This window comes from Camarhynchus parvulus, chromosome 3 (genome assembly GCF_901933205.1).
Source record: "Camarhynchus parvulus chromosome 3, STF_HiC, whole genome shotgun sequence".
NCBI lineage: Eukaryota > Metazoa > Chordata > Aves > Passeriformes > Thraupidae > Camarhynchus > Camarhynchus parvulus.
Genome location: NC_044573.1, coordinates 23,937,485 through 23,953,418, shown reverse-complemented (window position 1 = coordinate 23,953,418; position 15,934 = coordinate 23,937,485). Strand labels below are relative to the sequence as shown.

At 35.7% G+C, this 15,934-nt stretch overlaps 1 protein-coding gene across 3 annotated transcripts in view; it reads right to left on the bottom strand.

Annotated features, from left to right (window-relative positions):
• The window catches only part of MTA3 (metastasis associated 1 family member 3), a 139,892-nt gene that overhangs the window by 22,172 nt on the left and 101,786 nt on the right, over window positions 1-15,934 (bottom strand). For all 3 annotated transcript variants that reach the window (XM_030946551.1, XM_030946550.1, XM_030946552.1), the window contains exon 17: window positions 5,883-5,914. In XM_030946551.1, coding sequence (XP_030802411.1) covers window positions 5,883-5,914 — 32 coding nt within the window. The remainder of the gene's footprint in view (window positions 1-5,882; window positions 5,915-15,934) is intronic.

Genomic DNA, 15,934 nt, shown 5'->3' with positions numbered 1-15,934 from the left:
AACAAAACCAAACAAGAAGAGGAGAAACAAGACATCATATTTGAGTGAGTCACATATAAATCTTTCTTAGAGCTAAACTGTTTTCCTTTGTCTTAAAAACAAAGAGGATTTAGAGTGAATTTAATTGTTGCACATAGGATCATTAATCTATCTTTGTAGCCCTTTAAAAATATTTACTTTTTTTCAATCAGTGTCTAGACTGCAGTTTAGCCTTCACATATTTTTTCACATTGGCTCTGATGGGGAAAAATACCTAAAAGATATGCTGCTAGAAGTAATTCAGATGTTATTTAGAATAAATTCAGGATAAAGTACATAGGTGGTATGAAGTTAGAAATTCATGAAAGTTTTCAACTGCTGATCTCTTCTTGTACACAGTGGGTGGTGCTCAAAAAGAGAGTAAGGAGTCATGCATGGAAAACATTGCCACACATCAGATTTCCCATTCAATATTTGTATCTGGCAATTTCCTGTGCCATGTACTACAGAGGAGCATTCAAGGGCTCCAATGGTATATTTTTGTTGTGCTTCCCTACTCAATAATGGGTTTAAGGTATTCATGTAATGATTCAGCTCTTTTCCCAGGCTCCTTTCTAGTACACTATTGAATGTTTCCTTTAGTCAAGATAAGAAGTGCAGGCAAAAAACATTCAGAAAATGTACAAGGTACAAAAAGTGTCTTTCCTGTGGCATAAACTCTGAAAAACAGTAAAGCCTGATGGAAAAAGTACTTGTCTTTTCACAACACTTTCTCCCCTGGCAGAGCCAGATATTTCAACTAATTCTGAACTTCTGTTTTTTCTACTTTTATTAGCCCCTAACCCTCACTCCAGGCAAGAGATAACATTATAGAAAATGACACAAGGCTTACAATATCATCTAATTTCTATTGCATCAAATTGGTTAGAATTTTCTCTTTTATTTCCTTTCTACCCCAGCCCTTTCAAGTTACTTGAAGAAATTAATTACATTTCACAGAAGGACAAGAGAAAATAAGACCATTGTTCTCCAGTCTGTGCTAGGGACCACATTAATTTCAAGTTAATAAAAACAATTGAAGCTCTTGACCAGGAAATCAGTTCATTAGTTCCTCTCAAAAAATATATTCACCGATGCATATGAAAATAAGCATTCAAAATGCCACTGTCACACTAATATCAGCACCAAGAGCAAAATGAACTTTCATACAAAGTAGTCATTAAATGCTTTTTTTTTTATGATGATGATGAACTCAAATTTTCCCTCCTAGAACACAGTTATGCCAGGAAGGTTATGAAAGCCTCAAGAAGACTCCCTGTGCTACCACAGAAGTCCTTCTCATTTAAAACTCTTCTTGCAAAAAGCTTCAGTAATTTCCTCACAACACCACCGTGTGCAATCAGTTCCTCTGCTTTGGTTTTGACTCTATACATCACTAATGAGCTGTGCTCTGAGTTTGCAACACAGCCCCTGGTGTTAAGGGTCTGCATGGCAGGGCCACATCTCAGCAGCACCTGAGCAGCAGGAGTTTGCATTGTGGACAAATCTTCCTCTGTGATGAGTGACTCCTTTCTCCCAAGTTCTTCACCTCAGTCCGAGCACATTCACTGAGATTTCTTGTTCCTCTGTGACAAAACTGTTCCATGCTCAAAAGACATCAGGAGAAAAAACTTTGAGTGTACTTGGAAGAAAAACCTCTGAAAACAAAGGGAGCTCTGATTCAAGCAAACTTACGTCCCTTAGAGAACACAAATATTTAAGTGATCAAGGGGTTATCTCTGGGAAGAGTCTCACCTGTCAAACAGGTGGTGTCCAAGCTGCAGAGTGAATGCACCCTCGGAGACCAAAGGCAATCCTTCCAAGGTCTTCAACAAGGAGAACTTTACATAAAGACTGGTTGTTGTGCAGCTTCACCTGCCCCTTGCTGATTTCTCTGCTGCTTGCAAAGTGCTGCTTATCAAAACTCACCTGGCAGGGGCATGAATTTCCCATCTGCATTCATTTCACAGTGGACAACTGAGACACCTCCAACTTCCAAGGAACACAGGTGATCCCTTCACAAAGCAGCTACATGTCTTTGTCCCTGTCAAATCTTCTGGGAGGAGCAGCAGCGAGTTACAACTGCAAATCAGGTCTTTCAAAACAAGGTACACCTGGCATAAGGCTTTGCTGTGGCAGGGAAATCAAGGAAATCACTGTATAGGATCACCGTACACATGATATCTTCTCTAGTGGCAGCTATGAGCCCAATGAAGTCTGGATACCATCCCAAAAACACCTTAAATTAAATTGGCAACTCAATATAGCATTTTTATTATCAAGAGTACATCTCCTGTCCTCATTGGCTCCAAGAGAAGCACAAGGACACTGAGATGCATGTAAGATGCACTGAGATGCACTGTAAGACAAGAGAGGAATCCTGTACAAATTCAGAAATGGGACCCAGATCCTAAATTCCAGCTAAGGTTCTGCCTATAAGTTGCCCAGTTTGCACTGCTGTATAATTGGTCAAACATTTATTCATTAAGAGCCACTAAAAATTCTGAAAAGAAACTCAGGTCTGAAAGGACATTCATCTTTGAAATAAAATCCATAACACTCACAGTAATTAAAAGTGTAAAAATTAACAGTGAACACTTGTACTATGGCTGAAGAAATGTTTAATCGGATTAACGTAAATTCCTAAGTGGATTTCAATTTAGGATTTCTTATGTTTTCCTCCACTGTTTCTAGAAGGAAAAGATTCCTTTTGCCTTAAATTAACAGTTTTAGGGTTTTTCAGTTGTATCTTTAAACAAAACAAAAAAAAATCAATTGAAAGCAGAGCAAAAGAAGCTCTCTACAAGGAGAAAGAAATCACTAGAATAAATCAGCTATGCTCAGATGACTGGCAATAACCCATATTAGTTGGTTCCATATATTTTGCATTGACCTAATTATACAACACGTCATTGAAAACAAGTTTAGAATTACCTTAAGTTTAAATCAGGTATTGATTCTCTTTTGCCACACCTGAGGTATTCCTATTTCCAAAGGGATTAGCATTATACCTTTAATAAGCATCAAGGCTTGGGGCTGGTTTACTTATTCATAGAAATGTGAGATGAATGCAAAAATTAATACCCAAAATCTCTATACAGCATGAAGTTGCAAATGTTGATAATAGCATGCAGGTTCACAACCACTTTGGGTATAGAATTTCATTTAAAAACCCAATGGCTATTAAAAATGAAAGATGTTCAAACAACAGATCATGTACAAGAAAATAACCAAGTACTCAACACAAGTATAACTTTGGAACTTCTGGATTTGCTACCAAACTTTTCACAAACACCTACAATAGTTGTAATGCTGAAAATTTTGTGTTTTGTGTGAAAATGCTGAAAATGTAATGCTGCAATCACTTTTCTGTGCAAGGGAAACAAACCCACCAAAAAACCCCAAAAGAAACAGCCCTCCTAAAAGATGACAGCTGACTTGCCAAAGCCTCTGGGCCAAAATACTGCAATGTTTATAGTCCCTGTTTGTCATATATGGCACACACAAGCTATATAACCTCTGAATACATCATGTCTTAGAAGGTATAATTTTGAAGTAAACAGTTACTTATGGAAATCAGTAAATTAATAATGAAAGATTAAGCTAGGCAACTATGCACAGAATAAAAGGAAATTTATTTTATAGTTAAAAGAGAGGATGCTCTCCCTCTCCCCTCATCACACAGATGCTTAAAATATTTTCTGGGTTTTTATTTTTATGAACAAGAATCTGAAACAAAAACCAGGCAGCTATCATTGCATTTAAATACAGAAGAAAAATTCTTGTAATGTCCTCAGAAAAACTGGACTTTGTTTTTTTTGAGCAGAGCACACTCTATACCCTGCTGGCTTCAGCAAAAATCTGATTCTTCAGAGACAAGATCAAATTTAATGTCTTACATTATTTCAACACCTAAAAATGCAACTTTAGAAGTGCAAAAACTTCAACTTGGTAAGACAAAAGTTCTTTTACATCAGAGCAACTAAGGCAGTAACACAAATTTGCTGTGGTACCTCTCACATTCTGATGACTACAGGTCATGCTTTAACTTTTTATGTCACAATATAACTGTAATCAGACAGAAAAAGAGGACTTCATTTCAGAGTAAGTATTTATTGCAGTAGCATTTTACATTGGCTCTCAGCAGCATTGCTTTACTACAGCTGTATCAAATGTATCATCTCATACTGTTTTTAATGCAAGGAATACCATATTTCCTGGTTTTCCTGACAGTTTCTACTTACTCACTGGGGAGTAAGAAATTTTCTTTTCCACATTCAGTTGTGCTTTAGATGCAGAGTAGAGCAGACATTGCTGTAACAACTTCTCACTAAGAAGAATACTTACTTTTATTTCTACCTTTCTTTAAGTGCAATGAACAATTACTGCACACTGACTGCAGAATATTCACTTGAGGTCTGAGCCATCCGAGCTGTCAGCAGAGAGGTCTGGAGAGGTTCAAAACACAGGAACCTCAGGAACTCAAGTTACTTAAAAACCTTTTCCTTCTCTCTTTAAAAGGTAGGACATGTTTTGGTTTGAGAAAAAAAATATAGACAGGAAAAACCCTCACTCTTTTAGCTCAGTTTTTAGAACTGTTCTGATATATAGTCTCTCCAGAGTACAATTAATAGGACAAAAAAGAGTAAAAGTAAAGCACAGTGAAGGGTTCACCAGCTTCAACACAATTGCCCTGCTCTTTTCCCAAAACCAATGCAGCATGGAAAAAACACTGAAAAGTTTTTCAATCCCTTCCAAAATTTTATAACAGAGGAATACACTTGAATAGATAAGCATCTTCTCTGGAAATGGGTGTACTTAAATTCATGACCAAGAAGGATTACATCACGTCCAGTAGGAAACAGAAACATCACTTTTCCAGACATCTCTACTATTTTGAAATTTGTTGTGCTCTGTAGTCCTTACCTATTCATAATTCATTTGTACTGGATTATTAATGGCCATTGATGATAAAGGCAATGAACTATATTAACCCTTTATCCCCTGTGGAATGAAGAAATCCATGGGGGAATTTACTTGTACCATAAATGCCATACATAAAGAAGAGGTAAATAAACTTGAAGGAACATCCAAAAAACTGTAGGAATGGCAATAAACAAGCTCATGTCATGATTTGCTGAGGCTTATTCTAAAATTTCAACTCTCCCCTCAAAAACTGGTGTTATTTTCCAAAAGCAGAAAGCCCTCTCCTCAAACACCCACAGGACAGGCATCAATCATAAGAGACTGAGAAAGATTTTCTCTATGTGAATTGTTGTTCACCCTTACCTAACTTCATTATGAGTTTGAAAGAGATCAACATTTCTCACTATAAAAATGCAAGATAGTCACTAAATGCGTGACATTTTTTTACAAAAAGCTTTCTAATCTCATTTTTGAAGGTGTATCTATCCTCTTAAACATTTCCCATTTCTGGAACCCAAATTATCAAACTCAGGGTGAAGTCAGAAACTGGCCTCTGAAGAATGTTATGCAAAAAATTACTCAGCTATTGTTCTGAAATTTAAATGTGCTCTGCCCCATGTGATATAGATAGAATGCAAGAAATTTTATTGACATTAATTTGACATAATCAAAAATCACTTAAACATAGAACATAGAATTGTAGTTGAATTTTTCAGCTATTCAAACAGACAGCACTGTTACCTCTTAAGCTCTTTAATCTCTGATTTCTTCCCCAAGATTTCTCATGAAATAAAGACAGACTCATTTTATGTCTACAATGATATTGGAATTAAAAAAAAAAAAGGCAATGGCTTAGGATACTACTATATCTACTTCGTTTTAAAGGAAAAAATCACAGCTATAGGCAGATCAATACCTATAATCCCCTCTATACTTACCATGATTGTTCTTGTTGTATGGCTGGATGATTCTGGAAAATAAAAGAACCACAGCACATTAGAATGTTTTCTTTATCCACAAAAGCCCTATGTTCTGATGCTCACCCTGAAGGCTAAGATGCTACTGCTCAGCTGCAACAATGAACACATCAAAAATGCAGAGGCTGGAAAGATTTCCCATGAAATGAGCATGAGACTCATCATTGGTCCTGAATATATATGGCATGTTATAATGTGCTCTTAACTGCACTCGTTCTCTTTGATTAATTATCCTCTTCTGCAAGAAAATATAAAAATGGAACTAATCCATAATTCATATTTGAAGAAGTGAGGTTTTTTTCATTTTGCTTTCAACATATGGCATCATGAAGGGTTAGCTCTGCAGACAAAAATACACATACTATCAACATAATTCCATTACTGTTCCCATTAAAAAAAAAGTTTTATAAAACTGGGCAACCCTTTTTCTGAGAATTTTGAGGTGGATGCTCAGTTTGAAACTGACAAAGCTTTTTGAGAAATGCAACATGCGCAAAAGTTAATGACTGTTTCCCATATGATAAATCAGGAGTCAATCAACTGAGCCCATGGTTATATTTATACAAATTGCAGAGCAATCACTACTAGGCCAATAATTAACATAGATTTCACCTTGCTGTTTAACTCAGATTACTTTTGCTTTTCACTTTCCCCAAGAACAGAAATCACATTCTCTTTGGCTTTAAAATGTTACAGTTCACACATTAGAGACTTTGTTCTTTTTTCAAAGCAGCGCAACTTCAGTAACAAAACATAAACAGTTAAAAATCCTGCAAGAAAACTCACTGCTGGTCTATAAGATGAAAGAGGATACTACCAGCTCTCTCACAGACTTGCTCAAAAATTTGGATAGGACACCTTGTTGGCTACAGAGAATTCTTAAGGCAGGGGCATTTATCAAAACCACATGTTTCTATAAAATGTACACAAGCCTGAATGAATTGAATCAGCAGAGTCTCAGTTCTGCAAGCAAGATAAATTCTAAATAATTACTTTTTTTTATTCTTGTATTGGTTCCAAATTGCAACTTACAGGGTTTCCAACTAGTATCACTTATACAAAGAATCCTTGAGGGATTTTATTATTGTTAAAAATAGTATTAAAGAGATTAGCTGCATATCTCTCCCTCTCAAAAAAAAAAATTAATTACACTCTTAAAGTGGCATTTCCCTTTCATTTTGAGGAGTCACCTTAACCAGTCTGAAGGTATATTTCAATCACTGATAGAAAAAAGGTAAGTCATTTTAAACATCTCAAACTATTTTTAAACTCCAACATTCAACATAAATTCCACTATCAAGTTTACATTTACATTTGTACACATCTTCATCCTTAGTCAGTTTTGAATAAGAAATATTTGTATCACTAAGGTCACATTGACAGAGGTACTGTAATGTGAATACCTACCTAAAGCCAGTAATATCTCAGTTGTGACCTCCTCTACCAGCCCTCTTTTTTCATGCAAAAGTTATCATATATAAATACACACTTATGTCACCAGTCCTCAAGGCAATTTTTAAATTGGTAGTATAAGAGCTATAAATTGTGATAGAGTACTGCTTCCTGATACTTGAACATATTTGGCACTATTATAGAGTAAGAAAAGATCACAGTAGAGTGAAGAACTCTGTAATATGTTAAATTTTTATCTTCACAGTAATTTTTGTTATTAAAACATTTTTTTTTGGCATCCCAGTAAAATAACATTTCAGGACCTGAATATTCTTGGGAAAACACAGAGACACTGCATTAATGGAATAATAAATAACTGAGATGAAGATTCATTCAATTTATAAACATAAATATCCAGAAAAAAAAAAAAAACACAACCACCTTATCTCCAACACCCAACCACCTTATCTCCAAGAGCACAATATTTCCTGAAGAATCCCGAACATAGGCAGAATTATCCACAAAGTTAAACACAAAGAATGGGGCTTCTTGTGTCTTGAAATACAGAAGAGATACATTACAGAGTGCTTTCAGTCACTCCCAAAATGATCAAAGCCCACAAACAAAAATCCACGTTTTATACAGAGATACTTGAAACCTTCCCTCTTACTCAGAGGTGCTGTGCTTTTGGCATAGCTCTATATGCCAAATCTATAAAAACTGTGCTTAGCCATGATTGTCCCAAAATACACAGACATGCTCTCACTCAGTTGTCTGTGAAACTGAGAAGATCTCCCTAAAATGAGCTGAGGAACAACTGAATTTTCCTGGAAATTGTTAAACAGTGTATTTCTGAAAAGAACCTGACAGACGCTGTTACTGCAGTGCCAGCAGTTGTTAACTCCAGGATATTACCATATTGATAATCTAATAATAAAACCCAGCCAAGGAGTGAAAAAAATATGTTATATTTGTAAATATCCCTGTTATATCAGGCAATAGACTCATTCTCTTTTTTTGCATGTATTTTTTTTGATGTAGATACTGAAATATCATCTAAGTTGCCAAACATCAGAGACCTGACTACATCCATAAGTACAAAAGTAGGCAAAGAATTGTTTAATAAGTAGATATAGTCAAAAGATTCTAGGATTAGCAAAGACTACTAATTAAGTTGCCATTGTTACACAATTTAAACTCTTATATACTCTGATACACAAATATTCAGACTTTAGAACTGAGCAGACACCAATTTCTTCCAGAAAATAATTACACCCTGACTTGGCAGGTTCTGAAAAACACTTATATATGGACACACCAGCCAGTTTTGTGCAAAACTTTTAACTAAGGCAACTAAGGAAGCAAGCCCTTGCTCAGAAAGGCAGTCACACAGCATTAGAAACCTTTACAAAGGGTCTGCACACCAATGCAAACTCCAGCGCAGCTTAAGGGCATCAGATATTTAAAAACCACAAAATTCTTGGTGTTGAATAGAACAGAAGACAGAACTTTGGATTTTCATTTTTATCTGCCAAGTTCTACAATGCTTTAGGGAATTGATATAATCTGGCTGGAATCTTAGTGAAACTGGCACCCGTGGACACTTGGTTTATACATGAGTTCTTACAGCAAAGGATTTTGTGCAAGACTGATCTGTATTTGCACTCCAGCAGTAGGAAGGGAACTCCAGGATGAAGACTGGCTCTCTCCTTAAGGCCAGTGAGTGCCAGGGAAGTGGATTGCTCCATTTTGAGCAGAAGTGACCAGCCATCACCACCACTAACAAGGGTTTGTAGTCCTGTGATGTGAGGGAGTTTCAGTAAATGCAGCTTCAGTGCTGCCAAGATGTTTATAAGTTTATTATTGTGGAGAAATTGATGCATCACAACAGAAAATGCCTAAGATGCTCCTGTGCCCTTTCTACAACTATTTATTTGAACTCAAATAGAAATGAGTAAGCTGTAGAAGACATTTCCCCACATTAGAATGTGCTTCACCAACCGTATTGACCAATCAAGTGTTTCTCCCTTTTTTCAGGTGGTAAGACACCATAAAACTTCCCACTGTAAAACCATTTAAGGCTAAATCAGAAACAGTGCACTGCTTACGGATGGTGTCAGCCACATAATTATTTCAAGTTTACATATTATTTCCCAGCAACATGCTATTTTTTATTACATATTAGAACCCTTTTCCAGCCATTTGTATATGTGACATTCTTTATTTCTGCTGATAAAAAACAGAGTTACCTGGTATTTCTCCTTTTTATGTAATGGGATCATTGACAATACCAATGTGTGAAACATGTCCTACTTCTAAAACTTCCAGAATAAATATGCTTGAAGATAATGTGATTTTGACAAGTGGAAAACAAAGGCAGACTGGCAATATCAGAACTGTTCAATCCTAGCAACGTCTCAGCTTATGATGGTGCATAAGACTTTAAAGGTTAATTTCACCCAGGATGGACCACCTTATGAAAAAATCTGAGAAAGGAAGACTGCTTCATTATTTCTCTTCCATTTGGGTTATGAATGTTTTGAGTAACCAAACATAATTGGTTTTCTTCCTCCCAGTTTGCAGCAACTGAACAAGTGATATTTTTAATTCAAAAGTATTACTAAAAAGATATAAATACATATGTATGTCTGATAGTAGGAATTATTTTTGAGGAAGACCATTATTCTCCCAAGACAGAAATTTTAAACACTGGAGAAAGAATATACGGATGGGAAGAAAAAGAAAAAAAAAAAAAAACAGAAAAGCAAACATATAAAACAAACAAAAAAAAAAAAAAAAAAAAAAACCAAAAAACAAAACCCACAACCAACCAAAAAAACTCCACAAAAAACCACACCAAATGTCACAGACCAGACACAGGATCTTTCCAGTTCCACTGCCTAAACACTTTGTAAAGATGCCTTCCCTATTGCATTATGTACTAAAATTGTTAGGAACTATTACTCTGCAATCACAGCTTACAAAAAATAATCAACCTACTTGCCAGTAATCATACACAGGAGTACTTTGAGTATGAACTCCAGATCTTGAATCCAGAACCCATAATTCAGGAGGTAATATGCTGCTAATCCTGTTACCAAACAAACAGGATTCTCTTTCTGCAACAGTAATTCTTTAAAATAATACTAGGGAAAAGTAGTGATTCTAGGAATTAAGCTCTGGCTATTGTGGTTTAAATGTTAACTTAATTACTGTGTTGTTTCCTGTTTGAAGAGCTGATTCATTCTGCCAATTAGGAAAGCCAAGGTTACTGCAGTTTCATGTCTACACAATACCTGTATATTAAAACAAGAAACACTGACTCAACAGCAGAAATGGGGCACTTTACCATGAAGTGCCCTTCCCTCCACCTGGATCCCACTTGCCTTGCTCTTCCTGATCCCTGCTGCCACCAGTGGTACCAGAAACGTGTGCACTGGTGAGTTCAGGGATGCAACACACCAATTTTTCATAAGCATTCATTTCCTTGGCACAACAAAAGCAAAGTGATCTATGGCACCCTCCAAGTAGTGCTTTAAAGCATGAATGTGACTCAAGATTTTTGCTTTTCTTGTGAATCAATTGTAGGTAAAGAAGCCTTACAAAACCAAAGATAGATTTTTGAAAGAAAGGAATAAATGCCAAATGAATCAATAATGGTGCCTTATTCAATTTCTAATGTAACTTTCACCCTGGGAAATAATTCACATTTCTCAAGATACAGTAAACCTGAGCATTTCAGTTGAATGGATATTGTATTTTGACTTTGGCATAAGAAAACTAATCGCTGTCTGTATTTTAAAAAATACACAACGTGCTTAGGAACAGTTCTTTCTCAGAGGAAATCCAAGGAAACCTGGGTTTGCAGAAATGCTTTTGCTCCTCCCAAGCACTCCTGTGGGCAAATTACACTGCTTACCTTTTCTCACTGAAAAATACCCTGCAGTTTAAGCAGTCACCAGAGAATGGAAGACTGTCCTTTTATTTGTACTCAAAGGAGCTCAAATACTTGGAAGATAACTGTAATGTAAATTCAATGTACATGTGAGATAATGTACATTGTGAGACAAGAAATAATTTTCTCAATTTTAAGAAATTCTAGGGGGAAAAGATATTTCTCTTCTATTTTTTCAGACAAAAGTATTTTCCTCCTACTTGGTTATTGTTCATGTTAAGACACAATATCACTTGCATCACTGGGTTTGGAGAAATGAAGACTGAAGCGGGAAGTCGGGAATCATCAACTCACTGTTTTATAACACAGAAATTTAAATAGGGAAAAAAATTTACTTGATACTTGCAAACAAGAGATGCAGAAGCTTAGTTCTACAAATGATTGACAATGTCAGCAGTAACATCCTGGGCTAATTAAGACCTGTGTCACTTTCCAGGCACATTATTTGGGCTCTGGAAGTTGTCAGTAGTTCATCATCTTCAGTATCATAATTTGTACCTCTGCAAAAACAAGTGAATTTACTAACCACAGAAATGTAAGCTTTAGAGCATTTTAGTTTCCTAATAAATATTTAAAATTATTGCTTCCAACTGCACAGTGAAAATAGAGAGAAATTGGCTACTCTTGCGCAAGTTGCAAAATTTAAATGTAAAAAGGTTGTCAGGTCAATCTCTTGAGGGTCAGAGATGGTTTTAATGACTCTGTATAGAAAGGCAGGACTAAGCTCTTAATTATTTCCTATAATGATATGAGCATAAAAGCAATATATTTCGGGAAGTAACTAAGAACCATAAACACCTTTTCATATTTCCTTTGCTTTCCTCAGTAAATGACAGTAACACAGCATCATTTTTTCCTGAGAGATCTATTTTCCATGTTCACATTTCCATCAATACCAGTGCACATATTTGACTGAGAAATCTGCAGCTGAATATTTTAAAGCATTTTCTGGCTATACCAAAGACCAAAGCTAGAACACCCATGTCCTAAGCAAACTTCAGGGGAAAACTGACTGTGGAGCAATATATAGCTTTTGTCTCTCACTTTGGGAGGAGTGAGTATACACAATCCAGCATTAATCACACCTTGTGCTTTAGCATGGAAGAAATGGCAAATTTTCACATAGCAGCTTGTTTGCCACAACTCGTTTCTACTCTTTCAGTTGGAAATCACTAATATGTTAAAGGAGGTTTATAACAATTTTGGTAGGTTTACAGTTTATTAATGTGTAAGAGAAAATGTATGGTTTTCTTTTTTAAAGTAATAGAGCACCAGATGTTTTTTTGATGAGCAATCCATGCTGCTCCTCTGCCACCATAGCAGAACATCCCTGTCTCTACCAAAACACAGTATTGTGAAAACAACAATCAGACACTTTTGAGAAAAAACAACTCACTCACTGCTGCAAAATTCCATCCTAGAGTGAAACCTCCTTCCCTATAATGTACTTTCACATAATGTTATGTGAACTTAATTATAATGAACTTAATTACAATAATATTATAATTATTTTCTCTGTTTCAGAGAAAATAATTATAATATTATTATAGAAAGAAAATATATTCAAGAAAATAAATTCAAGAAAATTTGGGTCAAGAAAGGTTTTAGTCTCCCTGTATGACTGTCAGGCTGCTTATGTTTTTATCTGTTTATCATAAATTCCCATGGAAAACTAGGAGTGAAAACTTAAGCCTTTCTCCTTGTTTATCTCCTGAATAGCCAGTAGTATCAGTCATAAGCATAGAGAAGGATCTCTCTTAGATACTGACCAAAACAGTTTCTAACTGAGAAGGAACACCTTTTTGAGGTTTTTCTCCATTTGCCTATTTCTCATGTCACCTTCTCATCCTGCCAGGCCAGAGATATGTGGGTTCCTAGGAAAACAGACCCAAAAATTGTTGCCTCATTCCTAGATACTTCATGTATCTGCTGTGCACTTCAGTATATTCCAGAACAGAAATTGGACTGTTGAAAGCATCCTCTTGAAGGCAGCAGGACATGTCAGACTGAAATATAGCACTAAAGGTATGGCAGGGAAGAAAGGAGGATCGGGGCTGTTAATTCGAGTCTCTTCAGCTATGAAAAGCTGTTTTTTTTATTTTTGTCCACAATGTGAAAATGGTATCAACAGGCACAGACAGATTTCTGTACCTCATTAGTGACGCTGATGCCTTGGACATCCTGTGGATATTCTGGTTCTCATGCATCAAAGGTAAGGAAATGCATGCCAGATGACAGAAATTATTCTTGTGTAAAATACCTCTACCTGATGTTTCCAAATACTATAAGCAAAATTATCATTACTCACCCTGCCAAAACAATAGGTTGACGTAAAATTTGACTACTTGGATGCACTGTTCCTCACAGTTAAGCAGCTTGTGGGAGAAAGTAATTGCTTGGAATAATTTCAGACACTGTAATTTAAAGATCAGATTCAAAATATCTAAAGCACTTTACAGTCACACCTAAATCTTCCCATCATCAACTTCAGTAACAAAATTGGATACATGTAACCTTCTGCAACATCGTGATTTTCTGAAGATGGAATTTTCCCACTTGAAAGAGGCTATCTTCATGGCAGAGAACCACTTAAATATCTTATGCTGACTTTAATTTCAGCAGCAATTGAAATGCTGCATCTCAGAGTAGTTAAAAGCTCCAGTATGTATATTACACAAAAGCTTCTCAAAGTGCTGTGAGTTTTCCAGAACAGCAAAATGCCAGTTCACTGCCACTTTTTATTACATCTCACGGAATGCAAGATTTGCTGTTGTTTGAAAATAAAATGAAAAACACTTTTCTAAGATTATCCAGCAAAACTCTTCCTCCTAATAAGGGACACAAAAACCTACAAGATCCTCTCTCTAGCTACAATACACAGTGCTTAAGCAAAGCAATTCCACTCATGTCCATGACTGACAATAACAAGATAACAGGGCACAACCTCCCCATTAAGAAAAGATAAATGAGGTAGCTCATTTATCAATTGCACCAAAACCTTTCTGGAGGTGCATCCATGGAAAACTGAAAGGGAATGCTGTGCTGCATTGGCTAAAAGCAGAACTCAGGACAGTGTAACGCTTGTATAAGAAATGCTAATCATATTCTTGTTTATTATTCTTAAAAGCATTTAACTAAATATTAATGATGTTTCTCATAATCTTCCCCCACTTCCCCAAAGAGGCATAAAAATGCTCCATTTCCATAACGTACTGCTATATTCAAAGTAAATAATTATTAATTTGCTTAAAAAGAAATTCTGCCAAAAATAAGGCACTCATCTAGGCAGTAAGATTGACTTAAATTATGCTAATCTAAATATATATTTGCACAAGCCTAAGCAACATTTATTTGAATGCTGTGAAATATTGTACATGTTAAGTAAATATATTTATGTGGCTTTCTCAAAACAAATATCTAATACTGTTGGAAAAAAGGTAAACTTGAAAATGCAGACATTTACATGTAAATAATATTAAGATTATGAAAACAGCAAATGAGATTTAATATAAATTCCCCATGCTCCTCTTTGTTTGCTCATTTCACCAAAGCATGCACTGAAAGGCAAAATCTGTCATCATCTCCATATCAGGCCTTCTGGATACTGTTAATTGATACATCACTATCAAACCTGCAGCAATCAATAGTATTTTGGAATCAAAAAAGCTTTTTAGTGTATTTATAGTAACACAAACACTCTGGAGGCTGGCAAAACCTTTCACTGCACAAATAGCACACTGTGGTCAGGGAAATGACAGAAACCACCACTTCCCAAGCTGATCTGGTATTGAAAAGAAGCTGGATAAAACACAAGCAAAAAGAAAAATATATTTTATATTTACCAATAACCTGGGGAGGAGGTAAATGGTGAATACTGAAGGTAATCAGTTTTAAGTCAGAAGAAATGGAATCTGTGCCGTTGAGTATCACTACCACTGGTTTGTTATTTTTTCATTGCATTTTATTTACATGTCTCCACATTTTAATCAAAGAGACTGGCAAGAATAATAACAAAAATAGCCATTTTTTGTACTAAGAGATAAATTTTTGCAATAAAAAAAATACAGATTTCACTTATTTAGTACATATGCTTTCCAGTACATTGCTTTCACAGGAAAGAGATAAGCAGAAATATTGTATTTGTGGGGTGCCCCACGGCAGGAAGTAATGATGCATCTGACTCCATGTTCTTAGAAAGCTAATTTATTAAGATACTATATTATATTAAAGAATACTATACTAAACTATACTAAAGAATAGAGAAAGAATACTTACAGAAGGCTAACAAGACAATAATGACTCTTTCCAGAGCCCTGACACAGCTTGGCCGTGATTGGCCAATGAGTGAAAACACACCAGAATCCAATGAAACAATCACCTGTGGTAAACTATCTTCAAACACATTCCAAAGCAGCAAAACACAGGAGAAATGAATTAGATAATATTGTTTTGCTTTTTCTCTGAAGCTTCTCAGTTTCCCAGGAGCAAAATCCTGGGCAAAGGGATTTTTCCAGAAAATATGACTACCAAACAGAAATACCTCCTAAAGCAGTGACTTGCAGTTCTCAATACCACTTTTTCAAATTAGATGTTATTTTGTGCAAATGGCTTTAACACAGTTGACTGTTTGATACACACTAACTGGTGTTGCTAATAACTGGTTTTA